General features: G+C 44.0%; 1 protein-coding gene across 1 annotated transcript; it reads left to right on the top strand.

The window, feature by feature from the left end:
• The first annotated feature begins 1,163 nt into the window (after positions 1 to 1,163).
• Positions 1,164 to 13,066, top strand: LOC142040417 (acyl-CoA (8-3)-desaturase-like). Its single transcript, XM_075048319.1, has 12 exons — positions 1,164 to 1,614; positions 4,124 to 4,234; positions 4,527 to 4,724; positions 5,512 to 5,613; positions 5,784 to 5,912; positions 7,418 to 7,478; positions 7,603 to 7,679; positions 8,826 to 8,923; positions 9,274 to 9,370; positions 9,945 to 10,024; positions 10,446 to 10,571; positions 11,336 to 13,066. The coding sequence occupies exons 1-12, from the start codon at positions 1,420 to 1,422 to the stop codon at positions 11,385 to 11,387; spliced, it is 1,326 nt and encodes a 441-aa protein (XP_074904420.1). The 5' UTR covers positions 1,164 to 1,419; the 3' UTR covers positions 11,388 to 13,066.
• The last annotated feature ends 8,269 nt before the right edge of the window (positions 13,067 to 21,335 follow it).

Below are 21,335 nucleotides of genomic sequence, written 5' to 3'. Positions count from 1 at the left end.
AGCGTCATTCACTCTTCTATCATTATGCAGTAGTCTATTATATGAAGAATCATCTGCAGACCCTTAAACAGGCGCATTATGCGATAGACCTGTGGTGACACCTTTCCTCCCTCTGGCTGCATATCCAGGCAGCAGCACCCAAATGGAGCCAGAGGAACAGAAAAGGCTGCGGCAGCTGAAAGGGAGAGGCAGGACAGATGGCAAAGCCGGAGAGATTTGCTGGAAAAGGGAAACAAAACCAAGGGCAGGGAAGATGAGGCATCCTCAGCCCAGAGTAAAGGAGAAACAGGTTGTGAAAGTGATCTAAAAAGAAGCAACAGTGAACTGCGCTGCAGAGCCTACGTATCGTTCCTCTGTTGATGGCTCGGGTCTGTGGCTTTTCGGCTTTCTCCAAACCCTCTGTCTGGTTCATGATATCATTTTCCAGGCTGTGACTTCACCTGGTATGGAACATTGACCACCAAGCCTCTGTCCTGTCCAACTAGCAAGTCACCTAGGGCCAGTCGCTTGGTATTTTGATCCCTTTCCCACGTTTCTTACCCGCTCAGTGCAGGATTTGGCATTTGCTTATGTTAAACTACTTGACGTTCTTGTCAGCCGGCCCATCTTTCTCGCCCTCCACCATATCAGCTGTGCCCCCCCCCCCCAGTTTGATACAGTCAGACAATCTCTATAAAGGTGCATTTCTCCCATTTCCCCTCCTGGAAGTGAAGGCATTTAAACAGCCCTGGCACCAGCACCGGCACTTTTAGGAATGCATCTTGGAACCGGCTACTTTTTGAGCACGCCACGACGAGGAGGTTGATAGATCCGGTCAAAAGAATTTCGCCCCGTGCCTACGGCTGCACCAACGCTCTACTACAGCCCAGAATTTATTCCAGTCTGGGCAGCTGAAGATGCCAGGCACCCTCTTTTTGCCGGGGCCCGAAGTTTCCTCCTTTTCCTTGATTTCCATCACCAAATCCCGCAGCGACGCTGGCTGCACCTCCGGGCGCCGCATCCCCCCGCCCCGCCACCGCGCGTTCCCCCAGAGGGGCGGGCGCAAGGCGAGCGGGACCCAATGGGCTTGGGGGAATCGAGGGGAGGCGGGGCTTGAGGGCTCGGGGAGCCAACGGGAGGCGGGCCAGCGGTCCCGTTTACAAGAGGTTGGGAGGGAGCGAGGAGGGGGGACTCGGTGCTGGCGGGGAGGGTTCGGCCGGCGCCGAGCCCAACCGAAGCGAGCCGAATCGAACCGAAGCGAGCCGAATCGAACCGAAGCGAGCCGAGCCCAACCGAGGGGAAACGAGCCGAACCGAGTCCAACCGAACCGAACCGTAAGCCAGCCGAGCCGAGGGCAACCGAGCCGAGCCGAGCGCCACCGAACGGAGCCGAGCGCAACCGAGCCGAGCCGAGCGCCACCGAACGGAGCCGAACCGAACCATGGAGGACCCGGAGCCCGGCCGGGGGCTTCGTTTCTTTACCTGGGAGGAGATCGAGCAGCGGAACGGGGGGGGTCCGCCGCCTCAGGAGCGGTGGTTGGTGATCGAGAGGAAGGTGTACGACATCAGTCACTTCTGCCGGAGGCACCCGGGAGGGGCCCGGGTCATCAGCCACTACGCCGGGCAGGACGCCACGGTGAGGGGCCGTGAGGGGCCGTGAGGGGCGGCGGGGGGCGCGGGGGGTCTTGCTGGGCATCCGCGGGAGGGCTGGAAGAGGGATGCTCGGGGCGTGGGCAATATGACAAAAATAATAACGAATGCTACCAAAAATGGGTGTCCGCAACGGGGCATAAATCTGGGGGAGGGGGAACCCAGTCGTTTTTGCATAAATGGGGTAAATAAGAACACCCCGGGTTTGATCCACGTCTAGCCACAGGCCAGATCTGAAGAGAAACACCCGAGGTATTCACAGGGACACCGGGGTGTGCGGGGCTAGACTTTTTTTTTTTTTTTTTTTTTTTGCAAGTATACGAATGCCTTCAGCTTCCTTTAACTTTAAAACCCAGGGCGGTGTTTTCAGGAGATGGCGCTGGTGTAAAATAGTGCTGAAAGTCGTATTTCAGTCCTTTAAAAAAAAAAAAAAACACCCGTGTCTGAGCGCCAGTGACCATCGCAAAGCGGAGTCAACGTTGTTCGAATTGGCAGCGCAGGGTGTGGGGTAATTTTGTCAGCGTTATTGCCTTCCTTCGCCCGGTCATGTCTTTAACGAAAGAAAATGCGTTTCTCCAAAAGGAGGTATTTAGACCCAAGGGCAGGTGTGGGATGTTGAAGCTACCCTCAAGAGTGTTTTTGATGGACCGTGTTTCAGCCCAGTTTTGTCCCTGAGCAGAAAGGATGAACCTTGAGATCTAGTGCTTTCCTTCACTTGATCATATGCATATTATCTTCAGCTTTAAATTATACGTGAATTTGCACATACTTCATGAGGTCAGGAGGCGCACGTGCATTTTCGAAGACCTGTTGCTGTTGCGCGATCAGAAATGGGTCGGTCAGAGCGGGCAGCACATAGAGCTGAACACGATTAGATGGTCAGATTGCAGCCAGCTGCATTCTTTAGGCGTTGTCTGTGTCACTGCTGGGTGCAATTGAACTGCTGACCGCTCAGGAACCTGAGCCAAGTAAATTCCAATTTTTTTTAATAGTTTTGTCCTGGAAATGAAAAGAATCAGGCTCCTGAAAAACAGGAAAAAAAAAGAGGGAAAGGTCAGGAAAGAACACTTTTAGTTTGCTGAATGCCACTGGAGTGTTCTGCTTTCCTGAAGTTGGAATCAGCAGTCCTTTAACCTCCCATTAGGATTGCACTGCCAGGTTTTACAGCCTCCGTGGAAAGGATTGGTCTAAACGTGTGGCACCATCCTACTCTAATCTGCCCAGATACTCCTCCCCATTTTTTTTCCTCTTCCAATGAGAAAATGCAAATGTACATTCTCCTCTTCTCTTTCCCTCCTTTATTCACATAAGCCTGAACAGAGAGTACTCCATCAGGGATGCTACATCTGTAGTACAACAGGGCTGACCCAGAGCTGGCAACATCAGCTGTTTTTTTAACCCCTTTCTTGACTAGACATCTTTTAAAAGGACAATTTATTTTGAAAGCATACAATGATGAGCTAGTAATTATAGTGCTGAACGGTTCATGGTGCAGGTAGCTTCCAAACTGATGTGCAGTGGGCAAATATTGTCTCAGAAATGAAAAAAGAGCCTTAGGCTGAGGGAGATTGGAAAATACATGCTGATGTGGACATGGAGGGAGAAGTATGCAAAAGGACATAAATGGAAGAAGTAGATGTCAAAACTGCTGTGTGTGCTCAGGGGATTTGTAATCTAAATATAGTGGTAGAATCTATAGTGGTAACAATCGCTAGTGATTTTTTCACCTTGCTGCCTGGTTACCATGGAGATAGACATTACATTTAAATGAGAAAAGTAACTGATTTCCCTAACAGGGATCTTTTGAATGGTAGGGATGAAAAAAGGCTTTTTTTCGTGGGACTCTTCAGAAACATGGAGGGGAACCACATGGGGAACAGGAGGCCGGTAGCAAGAAAACAAAACTATTCTAGGAAGATGTGGCAGGGTGGGCATCGGGGATTGCCAAGGAAGCACGTTTGGAACAATGTGGGGCTTTTGAGAGATTGGTGTGGGTCACCAGAAGCTGCCATCACCTGTCTGTGTCCTGCTTGTCCCATTATTTTTCCCAGTTCAGCTAGCTGATTCAGTTTTTGTGCTAATATCTTGCCCTCCTCCCCAGTCAGACTTTCATTTCAGGATATGGGGCCTGAGGAAAAATAAGATGGAAGGTAAAGACAAAATAGAGACTGAGGAATATGTGGTTGAGATTATATATCTTGAGGTTCAACGGGGTATGAAATTTTCAGATTCACAAGTAAGAGGGGAGTGAGCCCATATTTCTTGGTGACCTGCACTTAACAGCATCCAGATAGGAAACGATACAGAGAATTCAGCTTCAAATGATCATTTGCAGTGTGAAGAAAGCAGTAAGATTTGTGGCAGTAAGATCTGGTTCAGACAGCTCCATTAGTAGGGTTGCTTTCTGCCAAGTCCAGGATATCATGAAATACATTTCTTTTGCTGCCACCTGAACAATCGTTTTTCTTCATCCTGTTCCTATATCTGTATTTCAGGATCCTTTCATAGCATTTCATCTTGACAAGACACTAGTAAGAAAGTACATGCGCCCACTGTTGATTGGGGAACTGGCACCAGATCAACCCAGCTTTGAGCCCAGCAAGAATGTAAGTATCTTAAAAACTTTGTATTCGGGTTGAAATTGTGCTCTTCATCTCCTCTTACTGGCAGCCAGAATTCCCTGTACATAAAATGATAGTATCTCCTGGAATCTCTGTGTTGGTCTGAAGCTTCCCCTTGACTTCATGTCATTATTAGTAGTCTTAGGGAAGGTTTGCCTCCAGGTGACTCTCAGCTTTTTCCCATTGCCACAGTAGCTCCTTGAGAGGGGAAACTGAGCTCGCCTTCGGGTTTCTGAGGCATTTTCAGACCAGCAGATACTCTTGGGTCTCCCCACAGAAAAAGCTGGTAGAAGATTTCCGTGAACTCCGTGCAGCCGTCGAGAAGATGGGGCTTCTCAACCCCAACCGCACCTTTTTCATCCTGTATCTCTGTCACATCTTGGTGTTGGATGTTGCAGCCTGGCTCACCATCTGGTATTTTGGAGCATCCACAGTGCCTTTCCTCTTCTCTGCAGTGCTTCTAGGCACTGTCCAGGTAAGCAGCTAGGTGAAAAGAAGCCCCAGAAACACCAAAAGCCAACCCTTTGAGACTTAGGCACTCATTGCCATAAGCACAGGAGAAATCTTGTCTTCATGGACTGCCCAAATTCCCGCTTCTCCCTGGGTCCCACCGAAGGGGCAAAATTACAGTGCCACAACATGCTGCTTCGGTAGAGCAGGCTTTGCCCTGCTTTTTCCTTCCTGTAGTTCCTCAAAGCCCTCCTTATTCCCAGCCTTCTTCATACAATGAAAGCCATGCTACCCTTCTGAGGTCCCTTGTGCCAGAACTCCAAGGCACTGTGCAGGGGCCAAGCCACCGTGTTCCCATGGGAACTTGCAGCGAGTTAGAGGAGAGGGCAGAGCAGCTTTCAAAGCCCCAGCTATTTCTCCTGTGGCCAGCTGATCCCCTTGGAATTACAAGTACTCAGAGGAGGCAGCAGCAAGCTGCTCCTTAAAGGAGACTTTGTTGCTGATTTCAGTGCAGTTTTGTAAGAGAATAAATGCTGTTTCTGAGCTCCATGACTCCCCCCCGCTCCGATTTTTTCCTTCCTCATGAAAACAACTACCTGGGACTAAAAGTCATTAGGCAAAGTCTGGACTGCAGTAATATATAGTAAACCAGAAGTGTTTGGACTGGGTTTTAGTAATAGAAATGCTCTTGCTATCCAGGGTTACGTTGTGAGGAGCGTGGGAGTGGGAGAAAAGAAAGCCCTTTTCCGATGCAGAGCCTCTTGACTCTTCTTTTTCCCCAGCAGCACTGTTTGTTTTTTTTTTAATTCCAGACCCAGGCTGGCTGGCTCCAGCATGATTTTGGACACCTTTCAGTCTTTAGCAAGTCCAGATGGAACCACTGGGTGCACAAGTTTGTGATCGGCCATCTGAAGGTGGGCATTCAGTGCTGAGAGGGACTGCTAGAGCCTTGCCTGGGAAGCTCTGCAGTCAAAACCAATCTCAGTATAAGAAGAGAGCAAATGCAAGGAACTGCTGGGGAGGGAGGACGAAGGGCAGAAGGTACAACTTCTTTACAGCACTCTCTTCTCATCCCTTCCTGCAGGGAGCACCAGCTAGCTGGTGGAATCACCTCCACTTCCAACACCACGCTAAACCCAACTGCTTCCAAAAGGACCCTGACATTAAGATGCACCCCTCATTTTTTGCTTTGGGAAGAATACTCTCTGTAGAGGTGAGACGTGATGAAGGCTGGGAGGTTACAGCATTAGGATTCAAATTTGGAAAGCTTCAGGGAGCTTGGAGACTAGTGACCAGTTGGCTTGGTCAATGAGCTGTCTCAGTATTTTGGAAATTTGGAGAAGGTGCAGCTTGGCATTAATAGCCTTTGAAAAACAAGAAGAAAAAAGATCCTGATGCATCACTAGCTTCCATATACTTAATGTTGCAAATGGTTTTTTTTTTATGGTTTTTGCCCTAATACAATTTTGCTGTGGGTTGAAATTTTCCAAATTTACTCTGAAGGTTTTAAAACAAACACCCAAACTGCTTCTGTAAAATGAGAAGTACACCCAGAAAATTATTTGAGTTGACCTGCTATTTTATATAGTGCTATTTTTGCCTTCCACTTGTCCCTAATATTCCTTGGTAATACTTCAGTATTTCTGAGATTTTTATATTCTTAAAATTTCAATAGAAGTTATTTTTGCTGTGTTTTAAAATAAGAATGAAATATTTGTCACGATTACAAGTTTGTATTTCTCTGATGAGAGACTTGCGGTTGTATGAAGATAAGATTGCAAGTTGTTCTCTTTACCAAGATCAGCTTGGACTAATTGTAGTGTTTTGGGAAATGAAGTAGTGGATGACAAGCAAGGACTATCTGGAACGTTTACAATTACTGATGAAAGAAGATAGTTCAGTGGTCTCAGTCTGACAGTGGGTGTCAGACTGGGTCCCATCTGGAGTCCAACTGTATTTCTGGTACAACTCTGAAGTTAATTGAATGGCTTTAGCATTTGCTGGTCCTTAAAAAAAATAGTTACATAAATTCATAGTGTCTCCTGGCTTAAACGTTCCAATTTGCATTGAAATTAAGGGAGGGCTGCTGTTTGGAATTAGTTTGGACATATACAGGGTTATAATGGAGTTCCTCAAGGAAGTCAGTGACATGTTCTGTTATTTTTATACAGTGAAAAATTAGCAGGCTCAGAGGGACAATAACCTATTCAGTCCTGTTCCTGTGCACACAGTTTAATGTCTAGATGCTCATTTCTCTGCTTTGGAGACTAATTGCAAGTAGGTGGGAGTTCTACGTGCTGTGGTCTTTATTGATAGTATCATAGGTTTTTCTTTTTTTCTGAAGCTGTATATTGGCAGCAAACTGTTCTCAGTGCCTCATGTGGTTTTCAGTTTAAGTGTTGTTAGGCAACTGTGCCCTCTGTAGGCAAAGAGCTTCCAGAGTACGTCACTGTCTGTGGTGCAGGGGACTACCTAGCCTCTTCTGCATCCAAGGCAGGGATGAAGACTTCCCATAGCAGTCATAGACTGAAGTTCCAGGGGATGATGAAGCCAATGGCATGTGGATGCTGGCATGGTTTGATAGGGCATCTCTTTCAAAGGTTAGGAGGTATCTAAGTATGCATTTCTTCGGAATCATATGTAGGACTTTGTATGTCCATCTATGTACAGATGTCTTTAGCTGTCTTCACAGCCTAAGTAATTTGCTTATTTTAACAGCTTGGTGTACAAAAGAAGAAATTCATGCCGTATAACCACCAGCACAAGTACTTCTTCTTCAGTGAGTAACCCTACCCTTTTGCAGTTCTATGGGCAGCATTCACTCAATGCCTTCCTTTTCCAGTCCATCTCCCTGGGATAAAAGGGCACAGTTAATGTCTCTGCAATCTGTTTCCCCACTCTAGTTGGTCCTCCAGCTCTCGTGCCTCTTTACTTCCAGTGGTACATATTCTACTTTGTGGTTCAGCGGAAACAGTGGGTGGTAAGTTGGCTCCGCATTGCCAATGGTGACTTCTCCTTGTTTTACAGATACGTTTCTGTGAAGAAATTACTGGGAGGAACTCTGAGCCATGTATCTCTGTGGCAAGGGGTGTGGGTATACGATCTGAGCAATAATGTTTGCTGGGGGAGAGGGGGTACCTTCCACAGAGCCCTTCTCCTCTGTGAAAGATCCATTCACAGTTGGGTAACAAAAGATGTTCTCTGATGTTCTGGCTCGGTCCGGGGTGTGTGAGTGTCTGGAAGCATTCCTTCTTCTGCGGAGTCGATATTCATACAGAACTTGTCCTTCAGGTAGCATGAGAGTCTAGTTTAAGGTAGAAGCAGTCATTCTGACCACTCTTTTTTGTTTTCCTAAACCAATACAATAGAAACTGACAGGCACAGAAAAAGGGGAAAAGTAGCAGAAATCAGGAAGGGTCAGAGGAGTATTCAGTGTGCGTCCATTTTGCAAAATGATATCTAAAAATCAAGTAACTTTCAGGTAGCCTAAAACTGAATCCTCACAGTTCGGTGTGAAGTGGAATAACTAATGTGTAGTAGACTTTCAGAGTCGTTAGGAAGGTAGTTTATTAGGGGAAGATCTAGGACCTTGAGAAATAACATGGCGTTTAGAGACTTTAGAAAAAATATAGAAAAAAGATGGCTCTTCTCTGAGATGTAGTGGTTAGAGACAAGGCATCTTGGCTGGTTTATTCTTGCCTGGGGTATGGGACAGTCAGGAGAAAATGAACATGAGGGAAGTCAGAGTTTGCAAGAAATGTGAAGAGGAACAAAAAAGGATGACATGGAGGTAAACCAGAGCTCTTTATTCTTTTAATTGGCTTTTCTCACTTCTTTCTTCCTCTTTAGATCCAGAGGAAAGCGTGATGCTTTAGAGCGTGTCCTCTCTAGTGCTTGCCCTGTGCCAGGCTCATAAGACTCATAAGCCCTGTGCCGGGCTCCAGAGCACAGGAATGGCTGGGGAGTGGCTGTGTGTCAGATTGCTTTGTGATGGGGCTGGGGAGGAAAAATCTATCAGAAGATATTGTGGGAGGTTTTAAAGGGAGTACTACATAGAGTGGATGGTAAATTCAGAAGCCAGTAATTTTTCCTGTTAATGAAGTTTTATCTGTTCCCTATACTACAGGACCTGGCCTGGATGATGACCTTCTACATCCGATTCTTTCTCACCTACTTGCCCTTATTGGGGGTGAAGGGTATCCTGGGGCTTCATCTGTTAGTCAGGTATCATTCAACTTACAATTCCTGCATTTTCTTTACGCAGTTCCTTTGTGTCAGCTTTTCTTCAGCCTCCTGGTTATCTTTCTTATCGGCTCCCTATTCTTCTGTCTCTTTATGACTTTCAGCCGGACAGAGGTTGTTGTCGGTCAGGCATGTGTCTTTAGAAGGTAGAAAGTGTCTGTGTAGAAGGTAGAAGGTGTGTGTAGGTCTGGTCTGCTGACCAGATGTTTGGGGTTCCTGGTGTTCGTTTTATCAAGCAACGTCTAGCTTGTATGCGTACGAGTGTTTTGTACTGACTTGTTATGGCATAGGTGTGAGACCAGTAATGGTTTTGTGTGTGTTTGTATGCACAGGTTTATAGAAAGTAACTGGTTTGTCTGGGTTACACAAATGAATCACATCCCGATGCACATTGATTATGATAAGAATATGGACTGGTTCTCTACCCAGGTAAGACCTTCTTTCCAGAGACCTGTGACTTTGAGGTGAGAAGTTACAGTTCTGGGTACATAATGCCCAAGAGAGCTGATTGCAGAAGTGATGGGAACCGAGAGAGGAAAACATGAGCAGCTTGTCCTCACTGTGTGAAGCGAGTGATTAGTGCAAAGAAAGAAGGTGCAGAAGATGCAGAGCATCTGCATCTAATAATTAGAGCATTGTAAATGCTCTTCAGATAGAGAGCTTTCTGTGCATGAAGGATGCACATCTCTCTTGTGTGCTCTGTCTTATTTTAGTTCTGAAGCCATTACACAGTTTTTTAAGTGAGGGAGGTGGAAGTCATAGTTGTTATGGCTTATCTCACTGGGGAAGTCAAGTCTGTTTTCCTAAATTATGCCCCTAAGAATCGTATATCTCAGCATGGCCATCTCGTGTTGATTGGAGATAGCTCTTGGAGCTGCTGTATTCAGCCAGAAGGCATGAGATGATAAGGAACTTGTGCTTACTGTTGTGTTTGGCACATGTAAGACAAGAGGCATTCCTAAAGCAAAACTTAAATGTTACTGGTTTGTGCTTTCTTTTTCAGCTCCAGGCAACCTGTAATGTTCATCAGTCCTTATTCAATGACTGGTTTAGTGGACATCTGAACTTCCAGATCGAGCACCAGTGAGTTGAAGTATGGGTTGGGGATGTGAGGGAATTTCAATGAGTATGCGAGTTACACTAGGTCTGAAGAGCCTACAAGGTCCCTGTCTCTCTATCAGCTAATACAAGAACAAAAGATAATGTGGGTAAATTTTGTGTTCTTTACATGGGGATGGAATGGGAACTCCAAGAAACTTTTTGGAGCACTGGGGAGCACCAACACCACTTCAGATATGAGTAGCATGGCACAGGAATGAGAATTGCCAGCCTCCTGGTGTTACAGGCACTGACTAAAGTGACACGAGAGGGACCGCTACAGAGCTCTAATGGCTATGGGCACAAGGGGAGGTTGAGGCACTCCCAAGCTTAGGCACAGAAGAGGGGCAGAAATTCTGTGGGGTCATGATGGGTGCCATTGAATCACCATATTCTTTTCCCACAGCCTTTTTCCAACAATGCCTCGACACAACTACTGGAAGGTTGCCCCTTTGGTGAAGTCCCTGTGTGCCAAACATGGTATTGAGTACCAGTGCAAGCCATTGCTCACTGCCTTTGCGGACATAGTGCAGTATGTATCAACCTACTGCATTCCCTAAGTGAAAGGTTTTTCAATATTACGGAGTGAAAAGGCGAGGGATGGGGGAAGGTGAGGGGCAGCCAGCGTGGATCACAGAAGTTCTGTGAATAGCTGTAGATAGTATAGATGACTATGAAGGGGATTGGAAAACTTCAGCTGTGGTGCTGGTTTCAGTAGCAGCAGACGGAAGGTGTCAGTAGGAACGACCTAATGGAGAGCTCCTTTTCTTCAGCTCTGAAGAGACAGAGGTCAGTAGGATGCCAGGTCTGGCACCTCTGTCTCCAGGGAAAGAGGTGTTTTCATAAAGATGAATTTGAACCATCATTCATTCTTCCTTTTTTCTTCCTTTTCTCCCCTCCTTGCCTCCCAGATATTTCTTATTGCATTGAAAAGTCGTGTGGCTGTCTTCTGCCATGCTTGCTCCTTTTGTTTTCATTCTAATTAAGTTGTTTCCTTTAACATTCCAGTCTTTCTTTGATGTAGCCACAGTGGTTTGGTGGTTCTTCTTGTTTCCAAGGAGCTGTAGTCTACATTGCCTTGCCTCTGAAGATCTCTGAGCAACCTGATCTAGTTGAAGATGTCCCTCCTCATTGCGGGAGGGTTGCACTAAATGACCTTTAAAGGTCCTCTCCAACCCAAACCATGCTGTGATCTCCTTTGCTTAATCTATAGACAGGAATTCTCACAATGGTCTGTTCCCTGGGCGCTGTATTTCATTACCTTGTTTCTAAGGAAATGTGGTTCTCTCTTGGCAGCTCTTTGAAAGATTCAGGGGAGCTGTGGCTGGATGCCTATCTACATAAATAAGCAGCAGTGGATCCTTACAGAGGAATTCCCCACCTTTGTTGCCTCCTGTGGTGGTCACCATGAAGATACTGCACAGAGGAGAGAGAGCTGGCTAAGCCAGAGGTGGGGAGGTGGCTCAGCTTTATTCCATTGATGAATGTGATTAATATGATTGTTTAAAAGATGTGTTCTTAATTCTTCTTGTGCTTCTTTCATTCCTCTTTGGTGCTAAGTTAATGTGGAAAAGCTGAATGGACGAGGTTATGTTCCACCAAGCTGGAGGCAGCTTTGGGACTGGGAAAACGTTCTTTTCTGTCTGCTGATACTTCATTTGCTGAGTATATAGGAGGGAAGTCTCTTGTCTAACATAGGCTTTTGTGAGGTGGCTCTCATTATGAATGTAGCAAGAAAGTTGAGACAGTATGAACTCAAAAGAACACAGGAGTTATTAAATGTGGAAGCAATAAGGAATTGCATAGGTACAGTATTTTCAAATACCTATGTGTAATTAACAATGGCAATAGAAGTGCCCAAACCAAGGGGCAGTGGGGAACGTCTGAGAGCCCAAACCAACTTGTATGTATGTGGGTGAGGTGGAGAAGGTGCAGGCAGCAGTTCTGTAGGAATAAGCATGAGGAAAAAGATCTAATTAGAGCCCTAACTTAGGTAGAGAAACAGGAAAGTGGAGGTTATTCCGCAGGCACATAGATGTGAGAGCTCGGCATGCCATATTCTGTGGGAATGCTGCCCTCCACATCTCTTCTGTGGTGAAAGCCTGTGGGTGATTTGCCGATTGGTAACCTCCCATGGAGTCTCTGAAAGTGGTTTCCACAGTGCCATACTTCTGAGGGTTACTGAACCTGTTACTGAAAGTCAGAAGGGACAGAAATACGGCATGTCCATACTTGGGATCCCTACAAAGGTGACTAAGGAAGCAAAAGGGTAATCGGTCTGTGGTCACCTGAAACTTCACTCTTTTTTGAGTGATCTGTTAAGCGGAGAAAACTCATGACTTCTGGCCCATGGAGCTGGAGGTGTTCCTGTCTGAGCTGCAGCCAAATTTAATGAAGGTGTAAAAGTGTTAGGGGTTGGGGTACTGTTTAAATGCATTTAACTTTTCAATCGGCAGAAGTCAGCGGGCTGCATACCTGTAGGCATACGTCAACCAATACATTGCTGGTCTTTCTCTGGTAGATGATGTGCCTTCAAAACACACCCCAAGAGGGCATGTACTGTGTGATTTATTGGAATATTAATTAGCCTTACTGCATTTCCTGGTGTCTTTTCATTTACTACACCAGTGTTACAGATGCCAAACTAGGATATAGCACCTGGCATAGCACTAATGAAGATGGCTCCATCACCCCGTTACCTCAGTGACAGGTGGCTTAGTCTCCAGAGGGATGGGTTGATTTTGAGGAAGATATGGTGCTTTTTCTGATTAATATTCAAAAGGTGGATGGCTTGTGATGGAATGGAAGAAGTGCATCTGCCCAGGCCAACAGTGTTGTTAAGCACAGAATAAAATTGTAATAGAAATAATAAAATAATCATTGAATCATTGATACCTGTTGATAAAGACCATAAAGGAAATGGGCCTTAGTTACTCTTTCACCTTGATTTCTCCTGCTCCTTTTCTTTCCCTCTTATTATTTAGAACTGTTGGTGCAGGAAAGTCTAATAATAAAATTCCTTATCTTACCAACTATTGCTGTCACCAGACTAAAATATGTCTGCACAAGAGCCTGCACTCTCTAAAATGTGGAACAAATGCTTGTCCACAGAGAACCATCATAAACCTCAGCATTTGTATTTTGGAGGAAGGGAATCAGTCTGTCCTTTTTCACTTGTGTGAAGTATGCAGTATAAACAATTCAACCAAAATGAATCCTACCAAAACAAAACCACACACCAGTTCTTCCTCCAGAATGAGGAGGAAAGGAAAAAATTAACACCCCTGACTTCTGGAAGTTGCATTACTTTATATGTAGCAAGGTACACATGTTTTATGAAATCAAAAGCTACTCTGTAAGGACTTAGATTCAACAGGCTATCAACTCTCAGATGAAACTTCAGTGGCACTGCCAAAAGTTCCCTCTGACCTTGGAGGGTTGACCCTCAGCCACAAAGGGACAGAAGTCTTGTTAGGCTAGTCAGGAGAGCTGTTTAACATCTCAGCTCCGTAATGGAATCCCCCGGGTTAGGCTCTTCATACGTACAGAGAAAGCTGGACAAGTGGGGAGCTGCCTAAGCTAGACAAGATAAAACACTGAAGGCAAGGAAGTCTTCAAAAATCCTCTAGAGGCATTCCATCTCCCTAACTCAAGCTTCACAACTCGGAATTTTGTCCACCGGATAAAACTGGGCAGACTGTCCTGGTAGCAAGAATGCTTCCATCTCATCTTCTGGCCATAATTGCCAGGTTCGAGAATAAGGTTCATTCCTGCTCTCTTTCCCAGTGAGCCTTTAATTCACACATGCAAGTAGAATGGTTTCAACAGGCAAGGAAGGTACTCTTCCTCTTTTGTCAGGACAAATTTTCAATTGTCTCTGACAAAATAGGGAACTGAGCCTAAGCTGCTCCGGTTGCTGGATGCTAGTGCTCTAATCACGGAGATACTTCATAAAAGTGCTGGTACCTGCACATGTTTTGAAGGAAGACAGCTACACTTCAGCTCAGTTCGTGAAGCTTTGAAATGGATTGTGGCAAGCGAGGTAAGTAGAAGAAATGCTGCTTGTGGGTCAAGTGGGCTGTTAAGTGTTCAGCAATGTTGAAGCAGTTGGTGTTTCCCAGCAAGTGGCTTTTTTCTGAATGCCGAGAGTCAGAACATTAATTATCTGGATGTTTAATTTTGAAAATTCAAAAAAATTTAAGCTACCCCAGGGCTAGGATGATCTAGGCGTTAACAGTTTTGAAGAAAATAATGTGTCTAAGTTCCACCTTAGTGCCTAAGGCCTTGGAGATGCTTGTTGCGTTTTCTCTGCCACAGTAAGGAGGAACCATCCACGCTACAATAAACCAATTGCCTGACTAACCAGGAAAAATAACGTGATGAACTGATTCACAGTCCTAAAGGGTAAGACCAAAAGGGGACCTGAATCAACATAAGCAGATCTGCATATGTTGAGTTTGCTAGAAGTTCTCCAGGTGTGTGACAGCTCAGGAGGAGAAATAAGCTGTATCACAACTTCTTCCATTTCTGAGATTACTCTGGGCTGTTCAGAGTCCACAGTGACATTACTCTGAGGCACCTAATATTGAAATTCTACAATTTTCAAATGCAAATCCAAAACCCCTTTCAGGTTCCCCGAACATGCATTGGGATACACCTTTTTGGAACACCACCACTAGCTCCAGATTTGTCATGTAGTGGAAGTCCTTTGGCTTAAAACACAGAACCTGAACATTGTGAAATAGCCACGGCATGGCAATCAGGCATCAGAAATTAAGTAGGACATCCATCCTCACTGTGTTTAAAGGCTCCGGTCTTGCTATTATCCTACTTTTCTGTTCACTTAAAGGAAGTAAATATGAAATTAATGCACAGCTCAAAGCAACTTTTGGCTGATGTGAGAATGGAACTCCTAAAACTCACTAACCAACCATTATATCCCCATCTCACCCTCTGTGATAGGTAAGACTGTATTAAAATAACCTTTGCCCGTAAGCAGGAGTAGCTTCTGGGGCCTTTTGCTTTTGGGTCTTTGTTTTAGTTCATTCTAAACACTAGGAAATGAAAGGTATGCTAAATATCTAGTACAGATTTAATAAACATAAAAATGCATTCTCTCTGAAGATCTCTCCAGTGGGTCTGATCATGAGGTAGGGGAAAGTAATTAATCTTATGCTGTCGGTAATTGTTCAAAGCCATGTGACCACTAAGATGGTAGTTCTGAGGTTTGGTGTTGCATTCACATATCCTGTACTTACATGCTCTTTTTCTGCCACAGTTGTGGCAGGTTAGGCAACAAAGTATGTGAATTACATGGTGTAAGGAGAGATTTAATGAATAGGATAATTGCTAAAAAAATCCTGGCACTGTAGCAAGGCCTGTTTAGGGATGAAGACAGAGCATTTACACCCAAGGTGAAGCCTGTTAGTCTTCAGCCTCGCCATGGGATTTGGATGTTGGTAGAGGATATAGTCCCCAAAGATGTTCAAATGAGAACAAATTTACCAGGCATTTGCATGGGGTCTTAAAAACTGCAGTCTGAGGTTCATAAGGCTTTGAAGATTATCTAGTTAAGCAGAGTATCGTTGGGCAAAGAGGTGGCTCCAGCCCACAGTAAATTACGTTTTTCAAATCAGGGAGGAACATTTTCAGTAATGGAGTGGCTGGAATTATAAAAATGTTAGGGTGATGTTAAAATAGTTAAGTGTGGAAGAGGAAACTGTTGTAGGTTTCCCCTTCCCAACACCCACTCATTATGACATGTTAATATAACGAATTATCTGGATTTGCAATCCTTGCCCAACCCTTGCAAGTGTTTGCTTCTGTTATCCTGAGTTCCTGAAGAAGTAAACTGTGTTGTTTACAGAAATTTCTCTATCTTTAGAGAAGAAGGAGAAATGAAGATGATTGTAGGTCCGTACAAGATAGAGAATGGATGCAGCTGCGCCACTCGGAAACAGGATGATTTGTTGCTTCCCAAGATAGATTCTTTTATAAAGAATATAAAAAGATTTCTTAACAGGTCAGGTGTAGAAGACTAATGTATTAATGCAACACTACTCATGGGTGAGGAGAGGCTTATGTTATACTGGAAGAAAGTTCATTGGCATGAATGTGGTTTCTGTGCAATTTACATCTGCTACAGAGACTAATACTAAGTGTTCAGAAAATGGTGAGGAATTTCTGCAAAGAAGGTTTTGAAACAGCAATAAAAACTAATGCACCGTTGAGTACTTATATGAAAGGCTGATTATGATGGTGTCCTTTGGGCAAAATAGTTTGCTTCTGTGAGAAGCAGCAGTTTTGTAGAGTTGGAGGATCAAGTGATACAGTGCTTTTTTTTCAGGAAAAATAGCTTAAAATATACCCTAATAAATAAAATATCATCTAACAGTGCAATTTTAATGACCGGAATCCTTGTCTAAGGACAAAAGAGTCTTTAGAACATCAAGTTTACGTGTGTCTGACACCTCCACTAGGTGTTCTAGGAATACTGTGGAGACATATTCAGTCATGGTGAAAACTGCCCTTCCATTTTGGTTGCTGGAGGCTTTGTTTCACAGATTCTGCAATACAATGGTAGCAAACATGTGATGCTTGGCAGCCAGTGACAAAGTCTTTCAAGTCTTGTTGAGATGGGGAAACTGGAAAATGTCTCGCATGTTGAATGCAAAACAACGTTTGATCCCCAGAGGCAGAGAAAGGTGAAGCGGAATCACTAATACAGAGGAAGCTGTTAGGCCATTTCCAAAGGTCTGACTGATCCGTAGTAGCCTACTTTGTCTGTGGTCACAAGTACTAGCATGGCTTTTTGATTTTTGCAGCTAATCATTTGGGCTTTTGTCAGTTTGGTGATTTTTTTTTTTTGGTATGTGTATATATACATTTGTTAGTTATTTTTTTGGAGGGGCAGTCCTGCATGCTTACCAAGAGTGTATGGGCAATTCAGTGCATTTTGGCTCCCACTACAGCCATTGGAGGTAAAGGAGGCAGTTCTAGATGCTCTTTTAATTAAAAATCTAAGATAAATGCAGTGAATTGCCTCTGAAGATGCTTGCTGCTTTTCATGCTCAATAGGAAAAACATAGACAGCTAGTTCAGACTAGATGCCTCACTTTGTATTAAACTGCTAAGGTTAGATGACCATTACTGTCAGAACTCAGTTCTATGGGAGGAGGATTGTTTTCAGTGATTTATATTTCTTGGTGTGTAGGAGATGTTGCTGACTCCTACAGCTACTGAAGGTGACCTCTGGACAGTGCAAATAAGTCCTGTATGGGTGCCAAAGGCAGTGTCTTTCTGGGCAGACAACGGGGCTTCAGGACCTCTGAATCATAGGATCATTCAGGTTGAAAGGGACTTAATATATTTATATATCATATATCATATCAGGGTCATCTATTCTGACCTCATGCTCAAAACAGTGTAAATACTGAATTTGGGCAAGGTTGCTTAGGGCTTTGCTCAGTTGGGTCCTGAAAACTTGCAGGGCCAGAGATCCTGTAGGTTTTCTGGGCAACGTCTTCCAAAGCTTAATTATCTCTGTAGAGAAAACTTTTGTCAGGACCTCCCTCATTTCACTTTATTACCTGCTGCTTTCCTTACACTGGCTCAAGCCACAGAAAAGGGAGCAAGATTTTGCCCTCAGTGACAGACACAGGCTCTGGCAAAAAGCACGTGGAGGTAAATGAAGCGACCCTGCCTACTTGGAGAGTCCCCATGCAGAATCTTGTCTGCATGCCTCATTACTGAAATATAAAATTCTGTTTCTCCTAAAAGCTAGAATAATAAGAACAAACCCATTTCAATGGGTATCTTAAACTCAATTCAAGGAGAACCAGCCACTGCTGAGAAATTTAATCCATTTTGCTTTTCTGGCCCTTCATAATTATCTCTGAAGTAATTAAGAGAACAGAACAGAAAAAGACATGGAAGTTGTTCTATGTTGTCTGTTGCACATGAGCTCCCAGCTGAATGCTGCTTTCTGAAATGCCTAAAAAAAGACCTGTATGTACAAAAGCTAAAAAGGGACAGGAACAGAGTTCCTACGTTCTACATGGATATATCTGCTATCAGGATATTTTATTCAGGTGTGATGCTGCAATACAAAACCACTGTTGAAGAGCTAAAGAGGATATAGGGCAAAGATGCAGGAAAAACTAAAGCCTTAGGAAAGTTCCTCACTGTAGAAGAATAAAATTGTTGGAGCTCCTGGAGCCCAATAAAAGAAGAGGCAGTGACTTGATCATAAAATGAGAAACTTTATAGCAGAGAGTACTTCAGTCTGTTGGTGATAAAGGAATACTCAGTAGCCGAAATGTGAATCAATACCAGTTTCAAGCTATACAGAAGGTGCAGATTCTTAGTAACAAGGTTCATTAGCCCAATGTTCAATATAGCAGGAGCAGTGATAGATTGTCCACTAAAGGAAATATCAAAATTAAAAAATAATTTTTTAGAAGATAATTTTTTGTAAACTGTAGCTGTTGTTTGCTTTGACTCAGAAAGAGATCAGGGCGGTCCTGTGGGCAGTATTATCATAATTAGGTCACCTCCTGCATAATAGATCTTTTGGAATGAACATGAGTGCTTCTAAAACAATAATTTAGATACATAGCCAGATAGAATGATAACTTCTTCTGGCAAGTAAAAATGTAAATGTCCTAACAAGTGAGTCTGAATTCCTTTCCAGGATCATCTCACAATAAATTATGAAAAAGGAACGAGCAGTAATAAATGCTGGATGTTTCCCAAGTAAAAGAAAAGGCGAATGAAGATGCTGCCAATGAGGTCAGGTTATGTCTTGGTCATTTTGAGGTTCTCTTTGTTTTATTACCTCTTCTCCCCTCATCCAAGAAGAAGATCAGAAACATGTGACTTCAGTTGAAACTAGAAAGCTACAAATATTTCCGTCTTGAGCAAATATTCCAAAGTCACCAAAGTAGAGGAATAAATAAGGGGAAAACGCCTGCTGGAGTCTAATTCAGATTCCAGAACAGACATTTAGAGCAGCTGATTCATGTTACAGTCTATGTCTCATAGACAACTTCTAATTCTTTGAGAAAACTTTTCTTCTGAGAGAACAACATCACTTTAACAAAGATAGTCACCAGCCATAACTGCTGTGAGGCAGAACATGTCAAGGCAGGGGTGGATTCCTAAACTTGTGTCATCAGATGCAAGACTAGAGGCAGAATGTGTGGAATTTTTTTTTTCTGAAAATAGAAAAGAGAATTTGCAAAACAGCCAAAGTCATATCAGAGCAATAGGACTCATCAGGATTCTCGTCTGTCTTAGTTTGTTCAAGATTTCTGTACTGGAGGAACTGAAGCCATGGTGTACTCCAGCCTGTTGTACCTGTCAATGAAGAACTTGTCAGAGAGAACCAGGATGAGGTGCGGCCCAGGAGTAGAAGGAGCTGGGACTTTCTGTAATGTGGGAGGAAAGCAGGATTGCCTTGGCAATGCCTCAGTCCTCAAAGGCTATGTTAGGGGGGGTAAAATTCTTACTCGTGCTGGTTCAGACCATTTGCTGTAGAATTAACCGTACTTGGGAAGTTGGCTACCTGACAGATGGATGTTCTAGTCTCAGAGTTAAAATGGGATCTAGCATGATGCCTTCTTGATTAAAATGGATAGTAGCTGAACTTCTTGTCATAAGACAGACCTACATGTCCCATATATGAATCTAAAAAGCCATTCACCTACTCCATGCTGCCTCAAATTTTCCGGTAGGGATGAAGCCTTAGTTTCTCCAGGGATGAAGAGGTCTGCGCAGTTACATTTGCTGAATGTGGCATGCTACCCCAGGAGACTACATAATTTATGGGAAACCCAGATGGAGAAGGTGGAAATAGAATGACATCAGACAGACCTTGCTCCTGCAAAAGGGAGTACCTGGTGGTCTGAAGCATGGTCACTAGATTGCCAAGACAGTGCCTGCCCAGTAATACACTTGATTGCCCAGATATAAAAGCTCCTGATACTCATTCTAGGAGGAAGTATCACACAGAGGTAGGATGGCATATGGTTTTCAAAATTTAAAGAGAATTTCACCATAGTTGTTAGAGACATGTCCAGAACTATAATCAATTTGACATTGCCAAAAACTGTCTCAACAGAGAAGAGCTATAGCCAACAAGAACTCGGGAACAAACACAAAGAACTCTAGAAATAGGACAGGAATGGGGTCTAACTTCCATGTATTAACTCCAAACTGGAGATTTAGAAGGTTGCTTACAAGGATTGTAGGTATTTGCCTGATGCTTGAACATTTTTCTGCTGCTTGACCATTTTCCTTTATCAGCCAGACATTGACGTGCAGATCTGGAGTATCCTTTGTCCCTTGAAATGAGCCACTCTCAAGACTATTTTGATGCTGAAGACCTGTGAGGCCATGCAGGGATCACATGAAAGCACTCTACATTAGCAATTCCTTCTCTTAAATATTCTTGTACCTTTAACAAAGAAGAGCATACGGTTCTTGTTCTTAGAACCAAACTCCAGCTGGAGTCTTCTTGCAGGCAGCTCTTGACCTGTGCTGAGCTGTATGTCAGCCCTCTTTGGCATGTAAACACGCTGCTCGCCTGCATCTGAAAGCACTTCTGCATGCTTCCCTTGCTTTGAGAGAGGTACAGGCAATTTCCCTCATTAGACAATGATAGTTCTTACCCAAAACATTAAAAACAAAACAAATGCGACAGAAAAATACCAAGCAGTTCGTATTGCTGCAGTCTGGAGTCCCTGGGTCCTGAACATGCTAGGCTTCTGCCCTTGCACATGCACCATGTACCATGGAGTATCTAGAAATGGGTCCAGAACTCATTCCATTTTTGTCTGAAGTGGTAGAGTAGCTTGTGGCTAAAAGTTATGATCCGCCACCAGAGAGAAAAGAGCTGGCAGTTAGGAGCATATGTGCACCACATCAGAGATACGTGCCCCAGCTTAGCTACACCGGACTTGAGCTGCTTTTATTTAAGAGCAAAGTTTGAAAAATGAAAGAAAGTAATCATTACAGTCAGCAGGAGTAAGGAGCTCTGACATGAATATGGAGGAGTCTTAGAGTATAAAAACTTTATGGGACTTATGTGCCTAGCAAGGAGGGGAGAAACAAACTCAGGAGAGCATTTTGGATTGATAGGGAACTATCTGTGAGGTAGATTGGGAATGCAAAGAATAGGGAAAAGGTTGTGGAAGTGCAAGTAAGAATTGCTAAAGTGTCAAAGAAAATTAAACTTTGCAAAAGAAATCAAAGCAAGTAGCAAAAGCTTCTTCAGCCATAGGAATGAAAAATACGA

The sequence above is a fragment of the Buteo buteo genome, chromosome 16, assembly GCF_964188355.1.
Source record: "Buteo buteo chromosome 16, bButBut1.hap1.1, whole genome shotgun sequence".
Classification (NCBI taxonomy): Eukaryota; Metazoa; Chordata; class Aves; order Accipitriformes; family Accipitridae; genus Buteo; species Buteo buteo.
This window is presented reverse-complemented; position numbering and strand designations above follow the sequence as displayed.